This window comes from Typopeltis vanoorti, chromosome 2 (genome assembly GCF_054136105.1).
Source record: "Typopeltis vanoorti isolate ZY-2024b chromosome 2, IOZ_Tvanoo_1.0, whole genome shotgun sequence".
NCBI classification, from domain to species: domain Eukaryota; kingdom Metazoa; phylum Arthropoda; class Arachnida; order Uropygi; family Thelyphonidae; genus Typopeltis; species Typopeltis vanoorti.
The window spans coordinates 29,212,522-29,232,091 of NC_143550.1; the positions used below are offsets into that span (position 1 = coordinate 29,212,522).

Consider the following 19,570-nt stretch of genomic DNA (forward strand, 5'->3'; position numbering starts at 1 on the left):
ATTCTATTTTTCATGAAATATCAATTTTTATCAATCGGGAAAACATGCTAATATTGAAAAGTAAATTATTTTACCAAAAAAAAAAAAAAAATTTATAATAAAATAGATAAATAATAATTTGAACATTTTCCCCCCTTGCCAACACTCAGCATTGATGTGATATTGGTTCAAAATTTCTTGTGCGGGAGATTTATATATATATATATATAATTGATTGAAGCTAACCTCCGTATGGAAGCAATTTTCACCATAAATAAAGCTAGACCTCCACCAGACAACATTTCTTACACTGAAAGAACAGCTATCAAGTCTTTAAAAGATAATATTAAATAGTTATTCTTCCGGCAGACAAAGAGAATGCGACTGTCATCTTAGACAAGTCTGATTACCATAATAAAATCTTGAAACTTTTAAACAGTGATACTTACTCAGAAATTAATAGTGACCCTACAATTGAACTACACAATAGAACTAATAATTTATTAAAAACCACCTTGGAGTTACAAAGAAACATTTGTCTTTCTCTTAGGTCACTTCATCCTTTAATCCTACAACTGTATGGTCTCCCCAGGATTCACAAAACAAACTGCCCACTCAGACCTATAGTTGAGGGCATACACTCTCCTACCTATAACCTCTCCAAATATCTCGCAAGGTTTCTAAAAAATCTCTCTGGAATTTCCTCTTCACATATTAAAAACTCTGCAGATTTTGTTTCTAAAATCAAGGATATCAAACTTAAAAAAACAGATTTAATGGCCAGTTTCGATATTGTTTCTCTCTTTACAAATGTACCTGCTCAAAAAAGTCCTCGATCTTCTCAAGAACAAATTATCAAAAAAACTCTTTGCTCTTCTCTCCCATTGCATAAAGTCAGGACACTTCAAATATGACAATAAGATCTACTTACAAAACTCAGGTCTGGCCATGGGCAGCCCGCTCTCTCTGTTTCTCGCAGATATATTTCTCAATGATTTTGAAGAAAAAAGCTATTAACTCCTTCCATCTTAAACCAAAATTCTGGTATCGCTATATGGTTTCAACAACCTCAATTTATATTTAGACCACCTAAACAAGTGCCATGAAAAAATCTCTTTTACCTTCGAACTGGAATCAGATGACTGCCTCCCCTTTTTAGACCTGAAACTTACCAGATGTGCCGAGAGTATTAAAATCTCAATTTTTAGAAAGCCTACTCATACTGATAGATACCTTCATGCTTCTTCCCATCACTCTCCCCCCACAAAAATTTGGTATTATTTCCACCTTAGCTCACCGAGCCAAATCATTACTTACAGAAGAAACAGAAATTGAAAATGAACTCCTTTTTCTTAAAAAACCTTTATTAATAATGGTTTGTCTCCTAAGAAAATTGAAAAATTTCTTTCCTCCAGTCACTCAACTACTTCTGAAGATCCCTCTTCCCCAAGAGCCTTCATCTCTTTGCATCAGCTCTATTTCACCAAAACTGGCAAAGATTCTCAAGAAGTTTAACTTCAAAATTTGCTTCACTACGCTTCCAAAACTTCGTTCAATACTTAGCAAACCTAAAGAGAAACATCTTCCAACTCAGTTTCCAGGAGTGTACAAGATTTTATGTGATTGTGGAAAGCCATACTATTGCCAGACTGCTAAATCCATCCTTCTACGTTTGGAAGAACACCGTAGAGATATCTCCTATAACAGGACTAGAGCTAGCGCTCTCTCTAGCCATGTTCTCTTTTCAGCTAACTCAGACGAAGACCGCCAACACATTGTGAACTGGACTCAAACTTCTAACATCCATGTGTGCTATGATGAACTAGAGAGAAAGATTGTCGAATCTAGGAAAATTTCTCTAGGTTGCCTCTGTTCGGTACTGGCGCACTCGCGACAGCGCATAGTATACGTTTGTTTGGAAATCGAGCTCCCATTTTGTTTTCAAACACGCTACTGTCTTTTTGTACTTGTTCTGTTATTACAATTTTAAGTCTCTCTAATTCTTTACATATTACTTTGATTGTGATACCTGAAGATGTTGATCAATTCAACGAAACTAGTGTACTAGTAGTATCTTTTCAAATATATCATGTCATCTTTTTATCTCTCGGTATCAGTCATTAAAGCTTTCACACACACACACACATATATATAAGGCTAAATCATTCTCTGAAATGTTTTATTTCTTAATTTTTGAAACATTCTGAGTTACCACAATCCCTCCTAATCCAACTGTTTTTGAAATTTGCCTATTATAAGATTGTTTTTAGTAAATAAGAATACAGTTTGTTGAAAGTGAAACTATTAAATTTTCATAGCAGTGTGTGCCACAGATTAGAAATTTTCAAAGTAGTACTAATAATATTTTTTATTACAAATCAGCAATGTTTTGTATTTTCAGCAAACAACTGAATATTTCCATTCAAGTTTTTTCCTATATAATTTATGTAGAAATAGACAGCAATGGTCCCAGCACCGAACCTTGCAGCATACCACTGCTCACCTGTTTTTGACTCGATTCTGCCCCCTCCATATACCACTTTTTGATATATGTCCTGCAGCCACCCTCCTAACCACTTAACTGGTGTCATACCTATCGCCATTTGTTCTAATTTGCATAACAGAGTTCCATGCACTGTTCTGTGAAATACCTTTGCAAAATCCAGCAGAATCGTGTAATTTCCTTTATCCAACTCTGCTGTTACTCTGTTATAAAAATAAAAATACTTAGGCATAACATTACTTGGACCCCCCCAAAATAATAATAAATAACTTGAAAATGAAATTAGTGATATATTTTAATTTCTAGAAAATCATCATTTATTTGTACAAAACAAACATTTTTTTTTTAAAAAATACCATTGATATCATTAAGGGAAAAAACAAATATGGTTCCTAAAATGTGGTATTCATGCATTTCTTTATTTTGTATTTCTCTTTTGCTTCAATATTTTATTAGAAACTCGTCATAAAATAGCTCGAAATAATCACTGATGCTAAGCCTACTTGCATCAAAAGTGTTTCTCCACAAAAATACGTTTTTTCCCAGGTTTCTTTTTCGGTCGTGGAACTTCCTTGTTTGGGATTTTCATTGCCAGAGAACAGTGAAGTGCAATCATCTGAATTGTGGAAAATTGCATAGAACTGACTGTAGCTGCTTGCTTGTCAGCAGCATTGTTGGCAACTTTCACAGCATTACTCTCTCTCTCTCTCATGAAATCAAACGCATCACTGGATTCAGAATCATATTCGAGTCTTGTTTACTTTCCTTTGTATCCAAGTAATCATATGACTCAAATCCAATTCTATACAACCAATTTCCTCACCAGTAGTTTGCTTTTGGCAGGTGGCTATCTTAATTTAAACTTTCACAAGTCACTTGATTCATTACTTGATTGTTTGCAGTCACTGAAAATTGTTCAACGTGAATCTTCTAATGACTTACTTAGAATTGTTGTACTTTTAATGCACCTATATGCTAAGAAGCATATAAGTACATTTTTAAAAATTGGGAAACCTGCAAGAAAGCAAAAGCTGATATATATATGTACTGCTTTATTATAGTTGATAAAATTTCATGAATGACCACATATATCAGTGCCATTTTTGGGATACAAGTTTAGTGGGGTGTGTGTGTGCACACGCATGCGTGCGTGCGTGCATACACAGCATTACTACTCAAACAAAAGTTAACAGCAATCTTATTATAATGTGTGTGGAAAACAAATCTGCCATGGTTTTGATATTTCAGATAATTCTTGAATTACAGAACCATCTGATGAAGAAGAAGAAGATGATGATAATGATGATAATGTGGGAAGTGACAGTGCATTGGTAGAAGTTGGAATGGAGTTCCTAATCAATACAGATCGCACTTTGCCTGCTGATAGAAAGGTGTGTTTTATATATCATTTATTCTAAAATAATTCTAAATTAAAAGTGCTTACTTATTTCTGGCAAATATTTTAGTGTACAACTTTATAACAATTTAATTAGTTAGAATGCTTCCTTTTACTCCATATTACTATGGTTACTAGTTACAAATATCATAATTATTATTTACGTCATCTATCTCAAGGCTGTCAAATAATTCTCTGTACTCTAGAATAATACAGTTGATATTTACTGTTGTCTCCTAGGAGAACCATAGCTGATTATTTATTTATTCATATGGAGTTTCCTCCCTTTTTCTCCACCGTCCCTATTGTGGCGAGTTGAGCCCCCCCAATGGGGGATTAAGTATTTGTGGCTATTGATCTGTGTGTGTTCACAGGGCCGGTTTGCCTGCTTGTGGGATGAAAAACGTCAGATAAACTGGCGGAAAAAACCCTACTACCCGTGCCCAAGACCGCTAACTTGGCTATGGCTGAGGAAGATCCTCAAATTCCTCACGTCTTCGACGGGAATCGAACCTGGGACACTCCTTTCACAGTCATATTGTTGCGAAGCGCACAGCCACTAGGCTAACTACCGGACATAGCTGGTTATAGCAGAGAGCTTATATAGAGAAAAAGTACCAACTGAAACTCCATGGGCAGAATGCTATGGAGTTTCAGCTGGTACTTTTATGGTAGTTATCATGAGTAATTTTGTTGCAAGACATTGCACAGGAATGTGCAGTAAATATGTTACATTGTTATTAAGGATTAACACCTATAGAGAATATTGGAAATTATTAATTCCTATATATTTTTTCATTGTTACAAGGTCATGGTCTGGCATAGAAGATAAAAATGGTTGACAATGTTCATTGCTTTTCCTTGTCGTAACAGGAGCATACACTGTGAGAGTTCAAAAGACACAGTGGTTAGATTTTGTAATTCAAATAGAGGGTTGCATAACTCGCTTACGAGGGGCACCCAAAAATAACCTGAATTTTTTAAAAAAATTTAAAATAAAAAAAAAGTTTATAATATCATATTCTGGTTTCCTTCAAAGTACCCTCCATGTGAGTCCCAATGCTTTTCCACTGCTAGAAACAGTTCTGGAACTGTTCATCTGGGTTGTGCTTTATGGCCTCCAGCAACTTTTGTTTCTCTTTGTCCATATCAGTGAATTGCTGTCCTTTCATAGTTTTCTTTATTCGTAGGGATAAAAAACAGCCACATGGGGAGAGAGAGGTCGGGCGAGTGAAGCACACAATTTCTTTTTTTTTTTCCCTTTCTTTTCTTTTTTTAATTATCCTCTGTTAGCAAATGATACTTCATTGATTGCCTAGAAACCTTTTCGACGTTTTCATCATTTCTGCTTGTTGAAGGTCGGCCAGATCATGGTTAGGCTTCAACTGACATGTCTCCTTTTTTGAAAGAGGAAAATCACTCGTAGACCTGTGTTTTACCTAAAGTTTCATCCGAGAAGGCTTGCTGAAGCATAATAGTTTTAGCTGCAGTTTTATACAAAAGAAAACAAAATTTAACACACACACACACACACACACACACACACACACGCTCTGTTGCTTGTGTGTCAGCCAGCCATCACAAAATCCCAAAGTTGCTTGTAAGCACTAACAAAAAGTAGCCAAAACAACAAATGAGTTCACACAGGATGACATCACTTGGCAGACTGGCACGGAAAACTACACAATTATTCCCAGCAGCATTACAGAAAATGTGTGTGGGCACCGCCTTGTGTGTATATATGTGTATATATATCATCAGCCATTATCAATCCGCTGCTGGATGAAGGCCTTTCCAAGATTACTCCAACACTCTCTGTCCATGGCTCTCCTTTTCCTTGTCACTCCTGCAAATCTGATGATATCATCAATTCACCATGATTTCGGTCCGCATCATGGTCGTTTTTCCTCTCGTGGAATCCAGTCCAATACTTCTTTTGTCCATCGCTGATCTTGTCTTCAATATGCAATATGCCCAGCCCATTGCCACTTCAGATGTTTCACTCTTCCTATGATGTCAGAGACTTTGGTTTGATTTCTTATCCATGTATTCCTTTTGTGATCCAATCTTGTGATACCAAGCATACTTCTTTCCATGCTAAATTGTGTTGTTCTTAATTTTTTAATTTCCTTTGCATTCAGTGTCCATGTTTCACAGCCATATGTCAGTATAGGAAGAATGCACTGGTTAAAAACCTCTCTCTTTAGGCATAATGGTAGTTGGCTTTTGAATATTGAATGTAATTTTCCAAATGCTTTCCACCCAAGCATTGCACACCTTTTAATTTCATCCATGATATTTTGTTCCATTGATATCTGTTGTCCTAAGTATATGTAATGATCTACTTGCTTAATTTCCTCATTATTGATTTTATTATTTCTGGTTGGCCATATTGAACATAACTTGGGTCTTCTTTAGGTTTATCTTTAGGCCTGCTGTTCTGCTAACAATTTGAAGCTCATGGATATGAGTCTGTAATTCATGTGCAGTTGAAGTAAAGATAACTATGTCATCTGCAAAGCATAAATGGCTTAAATATCTTCCATTTATCTTCAGACCTTTCCCTTCCCAATCAAGAAGTTTGAATATTTCTTCTAGGCACGCTGTGAATGATTTTGAAGATATTGTGTCACCCTGTCTTATACCTTTCTGTATTCCCACAGTAGAGATGTTTCAATTGAAATGAATTGCAGTTGTGGCATTGGTGTATGCTGATTTGATGGTTTTGATGTAAAGCTCCTCCACTTGTTGGTTTCGTAATGCTTTAAGTATTGCACAAGTTTTAAGTGAATCAACAGCTTTCTCATAGTCAATGAAACAAAGACATGGTAATTGATATTCATTACACCGTTCAATAATCTGCTGTACAACTTGAATATGGTCTATTGTACTAAAGCCTCTTCGAAAGCCTGCCTGTTCTTTTGGGTTGTGCTAGGTCCAGAATCGCACAAAGTCTATTAGCAAAGACTTTTGTAAACACTTTGTAGACCACTGATAGTAGACTGATAGGTCGGTAGTTCGTCAAGTCTTCTATCTCACCTTTTTTATGTATCAGAATTAGGGTAGCCTTCTTCCATGTTGTTGGTACATCATTTTTCTTCAGGCATAAAGTAAATAGTTTTGCTAAGAGTTCATAGATTATTTCTCCACCTGTTTTTAGAAGTTCGGCTATAACTGAATAATATATATATATATATATATAAAGAATGAGAAATCCAAAAAAAAAGTGTGTGTGTGTGAAATTAGTAAAAATCGAAATTTAAAATAAATAAATAAATACCCCCCCCCCCCCACACACACACACGACTATAAAAGCCAAGGGTGAACAAAAAGAAATATTCTGTTTATTCTTTAAATATCACAACTGTCTGTTGTGGATTAGTTTTACTGGCCAAAGCAAGGATGGTGGTTTGGGTAGAGGTGTGCAGGCCATTCAGATTTTATATTTCTTGAGAATTTTGGATGTAGTTACAGAATTAATTAAAAGAAACACACGTATTAACCACAGTGAAAATTATTTAATTGTAAATATTTCATCCTAAGTATCTTAGGACATCATCAGTACAGTAGTTTTAAACAATAATAGGAATAACAGTTAGGGTGCATGATTACAATAGAATCTCATTAAACATGCATAACGTGCTACAGAAGTAAAAAAAAAAATAATAATAATAAAACTATTTAACACAATTTTCTATAATTTCCCATACTTTAGGAATAGTAAGAATGTTGTTGTGGTTTAAGTTTGGTCTTTGTGGTTAGGACTTCAGAACTTTCTTTGTTGTATAAATGTTCATGTTTATATAAAGATCTGTGTAAAAGTTTAGACTTTTCCCAATGGATCCTATGGTTTGGATTTTCAATTCCGTGTTGAGAGAGGCCAGATTTCTGCGGTTTAAAAAGACGAATGTGGTCTTGATGTTCCGAGATGCGTTTCTGAATTGACCTACCTGTCTGTCCAAAGTAAGGTAATTTACATGAGCATGGAATCTCATAAACGCTAGGCAACATCAAAGGTGAGAGTTTGTCCTTAGGAGAAGGATACGTGTGTTTCTTTTAATTATGATTGCACCACAGGTTTCATTATTTAAAAAATAAGGAATTGATGTACAGTGCTACAATAAACTTAATATGGAGAAACGTTTCACTATGGCATATGTCCACCCCGAACTGATGTGATGCAGTTTTTACAACATTCTACAATGCTTAGCAACAAGTCATTCAGAAATTCTTGAAGCAAACTGATCCATTCCTCCTCCTCCACAGCAAGAATATGGCTCTGTTTGTTTTCTGGAGGGGAATTTTGAGCAGCAGTGCATGTCCCTACTGCATCCAAAACATGTTCTGTGGGGTTGAGATCCGGAAAGTGTGCTGGCCACTCAATTCGATTAATATCCTCTCTCTTCATGTACAATGTAGTATTCTTCATTTACAGCCCCATGGAACAATTGAGCATGATGTTGAAGAACTTCATTGCAATGGCATTCACCAGTCATAGTCCTCTTTTTCCTGCACTTAGCTCAGTGCATCCATTAAGCATACTGCCTCCCCACACCATGACCCCATTATTGCCCTACATTCCTTTTCAAAAACATTGGTGCAATAGTAAGCAGTATCTCTCATGCCAGATAATGTGTCGCCTAGAATCGGAAGAAAGAATAAAACAACTCTCATCTGTAAAGAGTACATTAGCCCATTGGTGACTTGTAAAATTTGCTCCTTGATCTGAAAGTAAGGTCTGAGGAGTTCCATATCTACAAATTATCATATTCAAGAACTTTCTTGCAATAGTCTTTGCAGTTTGATCCTTTACTGAGACTGCTGCAGGAAATCTATTTAGCATATCAATGGCTACTAGAATATACTTATTGCCTTTTTTAGTAGTAGGCAGCAGACCTGCTATATCAGTGGCAACAGCCTCAAAAGGTCTAGTTGGGATTGGAAATGGTTGTAGTGGAGGTATCACGTAATAATAATAATAATACAGGAATACCTTGTATTATTATTATTATTATTATTGTTGTTGTTCCAGGCAACTCCAAGGAGTCAACAGACTCATCGAGGGAGGCCCTAACATCATGTCAAGAACAACTATTCGACATTGACACAGTATCTATCATACCTTGCCTTGAACTCATTCACGGTCGTAGCACCCACAACAGACTCTGGAATCTTATTCCACTCATTCACCACTCTCCAAGTAAAAAACCTAGCTCTAACACCCTTGTCAACCACACTCTTGCCCGGCTTCTATGCATGGCCCCTAGTCCTCCCACCACCGGTCATATTTTCAAAAATATCTTCTGGATCAATCTTATAGAAACCCTTCAGTAATTTGAATGTCTCAATCATATCACCCCTCCTTTGCCTATCGTCCAATCTCTGCAACCCACAAATCTTCAACCTATTCTCATAAGGTTCATTCCACAGACCTGCTATCATCTTGATCACTCGTCTCTGGATCCTCTCCACTTCTTCCCCATCACGAAGAAACCCTGGTGCCCATAACTGGGCACAGAAGTCCAGATGGGGTCTTATCAAGGCTTGATACAGAGGAACAACAACTTGTTCGTCTCACATGTTAAAGTATTTTTCAGAAGCCAAGTGATTTGATGAGCTGATTTAGTCACTTTTGCAATGTGTCCCCTAAACTTCAATTCCCTATCCACCAACACTCCCAAATCCCTGGCATCATCAATCTCCTGGAGTACAGTTCCACCAATGTGATATACTGCTGCTATTCTTTTCACCCCAAAGTGCATAACCTTACACTTTGCCACATTAAATTGACATCCATTTTTCCTAGCCCAGTCCTCCAAACTATCCAAATCATCCTGTAAAATTTTGACATCCTGTGCACTCACAATTGCTCTACCCAACTTTGCATCATCAGCAAACAAGTGAACACTTCCTCTCAAATCCTTTCCTATATCATTGATGAACAAATTGAAAAGCAGTGGTCCAAGAACAGAGCCCTGTGGCACACCACTAGTCACAAGCCGTCTTTTAGACTCCACTCCTGAATAAACCACTCTCTGGTATCTCTCCTTCAACCACCCTCCTATCCATCTCACCAACCCTATATCCATCCCCATCTGCTCAAGTTTACTGATTAGGGTTCCATGTGGTATCCTGTCAAAGACCTTGGCAAGGTCCAGTAGTATCACTGTAAACCCATTACACCTATCCAGTTCAGCCGTCACTGTGTTATGAAACGTGAGCAAGTTACTGAGGCATGATCTACCCTTCACAAAACCATGTTGTCCCCCTTACAATATCCCGTTTTCATCTATCCAATCCTGTATTCTTTTCTTGACTAATTTCTCTAAGACCTTGACAATGATTCCTGATATGCTAATCGGTCGGTAATTTGCAACAGCAGTCTTGGAACCACCTTTATGCAGTGGAACTATTTTCCTCTCTTTCCACCCCCTCGGAACTAATCCAGACTCAAGACTCAAATTAAACAAAAAGGTCAAGAGTACTGACAATTCTTTAGCTGCTTCTTGTACGACACGAGCCGGTATACCATCCAATCCCATGGATGTATTGACATTGAGGTTATGCAATAGACTACTCACCTCCACTTCATTCACCACAATTCCCGTATAATCTACTGGTTTATTCGTTTCTGCAATGTCACCACCTGGTTGATATACACTTGCAAAGTGCTCACTAAGTAACTCAACTATATCAACTGATTCAGTTACCTCCCTACCATCGGCATTCTTTAAAATCATTCTGCCATGTACATTTTTCCTTTTACTTGCTACATATCTAAAAAACTGTTTAGGATTCTCTTTAGCCTTCATGGCCAATTTTCTTTCGTAATCCTTTTTTGCTTTTCTTACCACACTCGTTACCCTTCTGGCCTGCGCTTTATACCGTTCATGTGCCTGCCGGTCACCTTTCTCCTTAAATTCCCTCCATAGTTGTTTCTTTTTTTTTTTGCAGCTCAAGCTTAATGATATTATTCATCCATTTTACCCCTACTTGTTTTATTATTCCGACTCTAGGTATACAGTCAGCCATTGCTTCATGCAAACACTTCTTAACTGCCTCCCATGCACTATCAACTTCTAGTCCTTGCAGTTGTACATGCCATGGCACTGAACCAATTAAACTCCTAAGCTTGTCATACTTTCCATATAACGCAGTATAACACGGTTAATTTCCGTATAACACGGTTAATTGCTCGGTTTTGCATAGTGCGGACGCTTCCAAGAAGCATCTGCACTATGCAAAACTGTGTTGTTCGAGTTCTATTTATAAAGGTTTTCAATGTAATTTGTTTATTACAAAAATTTAGGATAATAAAAATGTTTAAAAATAAAAAAAAAATTCTTATTTTTATTAACTAAATAACAAATAAAATCCTTTTAAACTGATATAAAAGTTGTAGAAAACAAAACAAATATTGCTTCAATTTTAGCATACAGTAATTTACTTTTTACTAAATTAGTCTTTTAGTGTTCGTTGAACCATCCTTGTCTTCTTTGTCTCCTCAAGTACTAGATCTCTGTAGCATTTGATGGCATTATTGAGACTTTGTCTCACTTTGATGCTTTTTTCCAAATTCGGGTCAGCATTTATGAGAAAGTTGGAAGCTTCATCAATTTTTCTCAGAAAAGTTGAAAGGTCAGCAAAGGAAAATTCTTCAACCATGACATCAGTAGGATCATCTTCGTCTTCGTCTGCTTCATATGCTCGTTGTTGTTCCAACTCAAAAAGGGTTTCATTATTATTACTATTATTACTATTATTATGGGCAACTCCAGGGAGTCATTAGACTCATCGAGGGAGGCCCCAAATCATATTCATCACAACTATCTGACATTCATACAGTATCTATCATACCTCGCCTTAAACTCATTCACTGTCACAGCATCCACTACAGACTCAGGGAGCGCATTACACTCATTCACTACTCTAAAAGTAAAGAACCCAGCTCTAACACCTTTACTAACCACACTTTTGCCCAGTTTCCATGAATGTCCCCTAGTCCTCCCACAACCAGCCCTGTTCTCAAAAATATCTTCTGAATTAATTTTATAGAAACCCTTCAGTAATTTGAATGTCTCAATCATATCTCCCCTCCTCCGCCTATCAACCAATTTTTGCAACCCACAAATCCTCAACCTGTTCTCATACGGTTCATTCCACAGACCTGCTATCATCTTGGTCACTCGCCTCTGGATCCTCTCCACATCCTCCCCATCAACAAGAAACCTAGGTGACCAAATCTGAGCACAGTAGTCTAGATGTGGTCTTATCAAGGCTCGATAGAGAGGAACAATAACCTGCTTGTCTCTGCTTGTCAACGTATTCTTCAGCAACCAAGTGATTTGATGAGCTGTTTTCGTCACTTTTGCAATGTGTCCCCTAAATTTCAATTCCCTATCCACCAACACTCCTAAATCTCGTGCCTCATCAATTTCCTGGAGCAGGGTTCCACCAATGCAGTAAACTGCCTCCAATCTTTTCACCTCAAAATGCATAACCTTACATTTTGCCACATTAAACTGACATCCATTCTCCTTAGCCCAGACCTCCAATCTATCCAAATCATCCTGCAAAATTTTGACGTCATCTGCATTCACTATTGCCCTACCCAACTTCGCATCATCAGCAAACAAATGAACTGTTCCTCTCAGATCATTTCCTATATCATTTATGAACAAATTAAACAGCATTGGTCCAAGAACAGATCCTTGTGGCACACCACTAGTCACAGGCTGTCTTGTGGACTCTACTCCCGAGTAAACCACTCTCTGATATCTCTCCGTCAACCACCCTCCTATCCATCTCACCAACCCTATGTCCATTCCCATATGCTGCAATTTACTGATTAGAATTCCATGTGGAATCCTGTCAAAGGCCTTGGCAAGGTCCAGTAGAATCACCGTAAACCCATTACCCTTGTCCAGTTCAGCTGTCACTGTGTTATAATACGTGAGCAAGTTACTGAGGCATGACCTACCCTTCACAAAACCATGCTGTCCCCGATACAGTATCCCATTTTCTTCAATCCAATCTTGTATTTTCCTTTTGATTATTTTCTCTAAGACCTTGACAATGATTCCTGATATGCTAATCGGTCGGTAATTTACAACAGCAGTCTTGGAACCACCTTTATGCAGTGGAACTATTTTCCCCTCTTTCCACCCGCTCGGGACTAACCCAGACCCGAGACTCAAATTAAACAAAATGGTCAAGGGTACTGACAATTCTTTAGCTGCTTCTCGTACAACACGAGCTGGTATACCATCCAATCCCACAGATGTATTGACATTGAGGTTATGCAATAGACTACTCACCTCCACTTCATTAACCACAATTCCCGTATAATCTACTGGTTTATTCGTTTCTGCAATGTCACCACCTTGATGATATACTTTTGCAAAGTGCTCACTCAGTAACTCGACTATCTCAACTGATTCAGTTACCTCCCTACCATCGGCATTCTTTAAAATCAATCTGCCATGTACATTTTTCCTTTTACTTGCTACATATCTAAAAAACTGTTTAGGATTCTCTTTAGCCTGCATGGCCAATGTTCTTTCGTAATCCTTTTTTGCTTTTCTTACCACACTCGTCACCCTTCTGGCCTGCGCTTTATACCGTTCATGTGCCTGCCGGTCACCCTTCTCCTTAAATTCCCTCCATAGTTGTTTCTTTTTTTGCAACTCAAGCTTAATGGTGTTATTCATCCATTTAACCCCTACTTGATTTATTATTCGGACTCTAGGTATACAGTCAGCCATTGCTTCATGCAAGCACTTCTTAACTACCTCCCATGCACTATCAACTTCTAGTCCTTGCAGTTGTACATGCCATGGCACTGAACCAATCAAACTCCTAAGCTTGTCATACTTTCCCCGCCCGATAATTCCACATGTACCCTGTCTTAATTGAAAATTCTACACCTTTAGCCACCTCCCAAGTTAAGACCCTATGATCACTCTCACCGATTGGTGGCAATGTGGTCATATTTGTTACAGCCAAATCCTCAGATGTAATTACTAGGTCAAGCACTCTCTGACCCCTAGTATTTTCCATTACATGCTGTCGCAGATAGTTATCCCTTAATAACCGCATAAAATCCAGTTCCTTCCTCCCATGTGTCCTCTCCTCACTCCAATCAATGCGACCATAGTTGAAATCTCCCATAATAATCACCCTCCTTCCACCCATTTCTTCTATTTGCTTGTGCATACTGTCACCACCATCTTTTCCATCACCTGGTCTATAGCAGCACCCAATTGTATATTTAGTTCTGCTAGCCACAATCTCACACCAAATGGCCTCAAATGTGCTCTTTTCTCTATCCTGCAATTCAACTTCTATTCTCCTTGGCTGGAGCTCATCAGCTATCATCAACAATACTCCTCCCCCCATTTTATTCTCTCTGTCATTCCTGAACACACTATACCCATCACATTCAATCCCACTAGTTATATCATCTACAGTCAGCCATGTTTCACTAATACCTATAACCTGTGGTCTGGAAGTGCCAACCATGGCCAAAAACTCTTCCTTCTTGTTCCTAATACTCCTAGTATTAGTGTACATGAATTTAAGACCCCCATTAGCCCCAACCCTACCTTGATGCCTTATATTAACTATCCCACTCTGATTTGTTGTCCTTATTTGCTCTGGCATATTATATTCATTCTTACATTCAACTGCCTCCATAAGGACTGTATCTCTACCCCCCCCCCCTAACAAATCTAGTTTCCCTGAATTTGCACATCCACTACATTCAGCAACACTTTCTCAAGTCTTCTTACACCGTAACCATTCAAATGCAAGCCATCCATCTTATATAGATCCTTTCGCCCATCAAACTCACTCCACACATCCACAAATTCCACACCACTCGTCATACATAACCCACGCATAAAGTCATTTGCAATTATAGCCCTCCTTTTAAACATTTCACTGTCATACCGTGGCAAAAGACTAATCATTCTAACTCTCTCACTCTTTTCTTTTGCTACCTCAAACAATTCATTCAGGTCTTCTATCATTTCCATTTTATCTCCTTTCAAATCATTCGTACCTGCCACAACAATCATTTCTTTCACCCTTTCCTTTTGCTCTCTAATAGACGCAGTTACGTCCTTTATGGTCGCACCAGGTTGGTACGATTTTGTCAAATCCTCTACTAACACACCTCGTACTAACGAGTCTCCATACAGCACTCTATCCTTCATTTTGTTCATGTTCACATTCATACGTCTATTTTTCCTGTCATACCTTTTATTATTGGTTGGTTCATTCAGTCTACTTTTGTTCATGCACTCTAGCTGCTGTTTTGCTCTTTCTATCGCACTATTCAACAACGCGATCTCACTCAATGTATCTATCTCATCTTTTTTGTTCTCTGAGAAACCATTTATACTGTCATTCACACTTTCTACATTCACACTCTCACAATTTTCATGTACAACTTTGCCGTTTCTTGTCATATCCCTATTTCCTTCATTTTGAAGGTTGACAAAAATATCACACTCACGATCCGAAATACGCTTCAATTCCGCATTCTCCCTACATTTTCTACACACATTCAATCTTTTATCATCATCTGACCACACTCCGACTGTACTCCGCAAAGCGTATATTTCACAGCTAGTACACTGACTCATTTCTTTTATGCTACCGTTCTTTGATAACGATGGCGAACCTTCATTACTGGCCGCCATTTTCCTACGCACAGGTGCCATATTTATCCGTAACGTGTTTTGTCAAATTAAACGTTATAATACACCAAAAATAGACGCACTAAAATGCGCAAGGCAAATAAAACAAAACTACACAATATTAAGTAATTTGTATCGATAACTGAAAATGATACTTATCTTATCTGGAGCTTGCACGAACACTACTCATTACGAATTCATGTAGCGGCGACTTCCGACATAGATTATGTTATAAAACACTTTAGTACACTAACCACGTTAATAAAGCTCTAATAATATACCAAAATTAAACACTTAAGTCCATTAAATTGAATCCAAAACACCAATAAATCAGCAAAAAACACAAATCTCTCAGGAGCTCTCCGATAGCACGACCGTTCACCAGCTAGCCTCGATACCAATTATAATGTATCAAGGTCATTTGAATGAGAATCAATACATTTGTTCACATTGTAACAATCTAAACTTGTAAAACCAAGATCTTTGTCCATATGCACAATTTCTGTTGAGATTTCCTCTTTCTGTGTTGCAAAAGCAACAAAGTCCTTTGAACAATGTGGCAAGATATTATGCCATATGACTCTCATGTTGCTTGGAGTCACCTCTTGCCAAGATTCATAAATATTTTGAATGGCATCTTTTATGTTAAATTTCTTCCAAAATTCACTCAAAGTCAAAAAATCTTCTTCTGCTGCAGCTTTAATAATTTGAGCTAAAGTTCGTCTTAAGCCTTGAAAGTGGAGATAACGCCTTGATCCATCGGCTGCAGAATTGATGTTGTGTTTCGAGGGAAAAAAATGAATCTTGACATTTTTATCTAAGTCAGTCAATAGAGATGGATGGCCTGGCACATTGTCTAATAAAAGCAAAATTTTCGAAGGAATATCTTTCTTTTTACAATAGCTTTTAACTTCAGGGCAAAAACAAGTTTTAAACCAGTCGTGGAAAATTGAACGAGTTACCCACGCTTTTTTATTTGATCGCCAATGAACAGGTAAATTGTTCTTTGTAAAACCCTTAAGAGCTCTTGGGTTTTCTGTTCAGTACATTAACAGTGGCTTCAATTTTAAATCACCTGATGCATACCTCCTAATAAAAGTGTCAATTGGTCTTTTGACACGTTATACCCAGCTTATGTTTTTTCCTTCTCTGCTAGAAATGTGCGCGATGGCATTCTTTTCCAGAACAAGCCAGTCTCGTCAGTGTTACAAATTTAATCATCTGTGTAGCCTTCCTTCTCAATAAGCTCCTTCAATTCATTGGGAAATAATTCTGCAGTGTTAGTGTCAGCACTTGCGCTTTCACCTTGGATTCTTACATTATGGAGTCCCATACGCTTTTTTGAAATTGTAGAACCACCCACGACTTGCTATAAAAGTTTCACTGGTTGTACCTCCTTCATTTTTGCTTTCATTTTCTTTTATTTTGTCATATAGACTTGTTACTTTTGCCTGGATTATCATTTGACTCAAAGTAATCTTTTTCTGATTACAATCTTCAATCCAGAACATTAGAAGGCATTCCATATTTTCCATTGTAGAAGATCAATTTCTCGTGATCACTTTTGACATATAAGAAACGGTGCTCATTCCATGTTGTTTAATCTTTTCTTTGCTCTGAATAATTGTTCGTACAGGTGACTCGTTCATTGAATTCTCATGTGCTATTTTAGCAAACAAAGCACCATTCTTGTGACATTTTATAATTTCAAGTTTCTTCTCTGATGTCAACCACTTGGTTTTTTTTGTTACTCCAACAGTGTCTTCTTTGTTTTGTCTCTTTTCACTCATACTTAAATAATAAAAAAATATTAAATACTAATATTAATGTAAATAATAAAATAGCCGTGGAGAAAGAATGTGTCTACGTGAGAGCCAATCGAATAACTACTACATAAACGTGGCTCTCGACTGTCACTTGCGGTGCACGGGAGTCGCCGGTCAGTGTTGATAATGATAAGTGTAATAATAAAAACCGCATTAGACCAAAACCCGCGTTGTTCAAAACCGGGTTTGAACAACGAATAAAATAAATGTATCCAGTTGAATCACCCTTCAATACTGCTTCATAAATAGTTTTGAGTATGGGATCATCTTTCTAATCTTGGACAATCTCATCCTTTTCCAAGATCTCTGAACTAGGTTCCTTATTCAAGATATCAAAAATCCTAGTAAAATTATAAGTGTGCACTCTGATTGGTTAATAAGGTACTTTTTAGGGAGTAGAAATTTAGTTATATTAGGAGACAATATGAATAAAATATTGAAAGATGAGGGTTGTTTTCCTGATGCTAATTGTGCATCTCATTCACAATCAGATACCCTGGGATATTTCAGGAAAGGGAACTGTTTCAAACCTTGTAATTTAAATACATAATAAAGGAGAAAATTAAATTCGGGTAAAACAAAACCTAATGCAAGAAATTCCAAAAATCCCAGGGTACATAATTCAGATAATGTACAATGTAAGAGTGGTGATAATCAAATAAACTCTAACATGGATGAAATCGTAGCAGAATATCATAGATTAGTTAACTTACAGTTAAATAAACCAGAGGAATGTGAAAATACCTCTAATTTAGTTAGTAAGGATAAAGAATCTCAAAAACATGTGGAATTTGATTCTGATAGTGATGATTTTGTAGATTTAGAACATAATTCAAATAATTTGAATGAAATATTTGCAAAATACAGTAATGAAATTTGTAAGTATAATAAATTGGAAGATGTAAATTCCGAATAAACTCTAGCATCAAACGATTCTGAAATTAGTGAATCAGAGATTGTATATAATGATCAGCATGGATCACGTTATTATTTAAGATCTAGAAATAAGCATTAAAAGTTTTGTTAGATGTAAGATAAATATTTAAAATAAAAATAAAAAAAATTTGAGAGAAAGATGAAACTGATGTAAAGTCATTTACAATTATGACTAGTTTTATAAATTGTTTATGTGAGTACATTATTAGTCTTGGTTTCATAATACGTATTGTTAGCACTTGCGATGTGCCTGTTGATGTTATTTTGTCAAAATGAAATGTGAAGCATTAAGAAAAAATTATGTACTTACTGGATTTGGATAGTTGTGTTATTTTCAGAAATTTTATTGTGGTTTAAAATTATTAAATGCTGTGTTTTGTAAAGACATTTAATACTAACGGAGACGACACGACAGCCATTATACCTAACTTCTTGCTTGCCACTTTCATGGAGTGCGCATGCTTGCCGAGGAGTTAGATGGGTGATTGACAGCTGACAGAGAGAGCATTCAGTATCGAGGTAACGGAGGAAAAACAAGAGAGCGCTAATGGAAGTTTAAGAATGTAGATGGAGGAATTTTGTTCTTACGAAGTTTAATTAGTTATATGTGACAGTGGGAGGAATATTAATTGAGGATTATTAAAAAAGGAATCGTAGAACTATGAGCCTTTAAAGTGGAGGAGTTCAGACTGTAATTAAGTTGGTAAATAAAAGAAAATATTGCAATTGACATTCTATAGGAATGTTCGAGGAAATGCTGATTGGAAAATTTCATCTGTCTTAAGGACACCGGATCTATCTGTTATTTCTATTGGAAAAGGAGACAGAATTTAGCAAGTTAGATAAAGCAGTAGAAGAAACCTTTTTTTACTGGTACAAAAATTAACAAAATTGAACTGCATGAGGTAAGAGTACTGTGGTGAATTCAGAATATCTATACTTCAGGATCTGGAGGAACAATGTGTGCTACATAATTGTGATGAGAAATGATGTAAAAATAATCATAATTTAAAATTCTGAATATTTTTACGTATTGTTTATGTTAGAATGTTTTAGTTTTAGTTTCATAACACCGCATTGTCGGCACTTGTGATGTGCCCATTATTGAAATTGTTTTGTCAAAAATGATATGTAAAGCAGTTAAAAATTTATGTACTTACCGGATTTGAATAGTTGTGTTACTTTAAACAAATTTATTGTAATTTAAAATATTAAGTTTTGTGTTTTT

General features: G+C 36.7%; 1 protein-coding gene across 1 annotated transcript in view; it reads left to right on the plus strand.

Annotated features, from left to right (window-relative positions):
* The window catches only part of LOC150108900 (chromatin remodeling protein domino-like), a 731,915-nt gene that overhangs the window by 190,355 nt on the left and 521,990 nt on the right, over positions 1–19,570 (plus strand). The window contains exon 12 of the mRNA XM_090410792.1: positions 3,749–3,873. Within this exon, the coding sequence (XP_090266918.1) occupies positions 3,749–3,873 (125 nt within the window). The remainder of the gene's footprint in view (positions 1–3,748; positions 3,874–19,570) is intronic.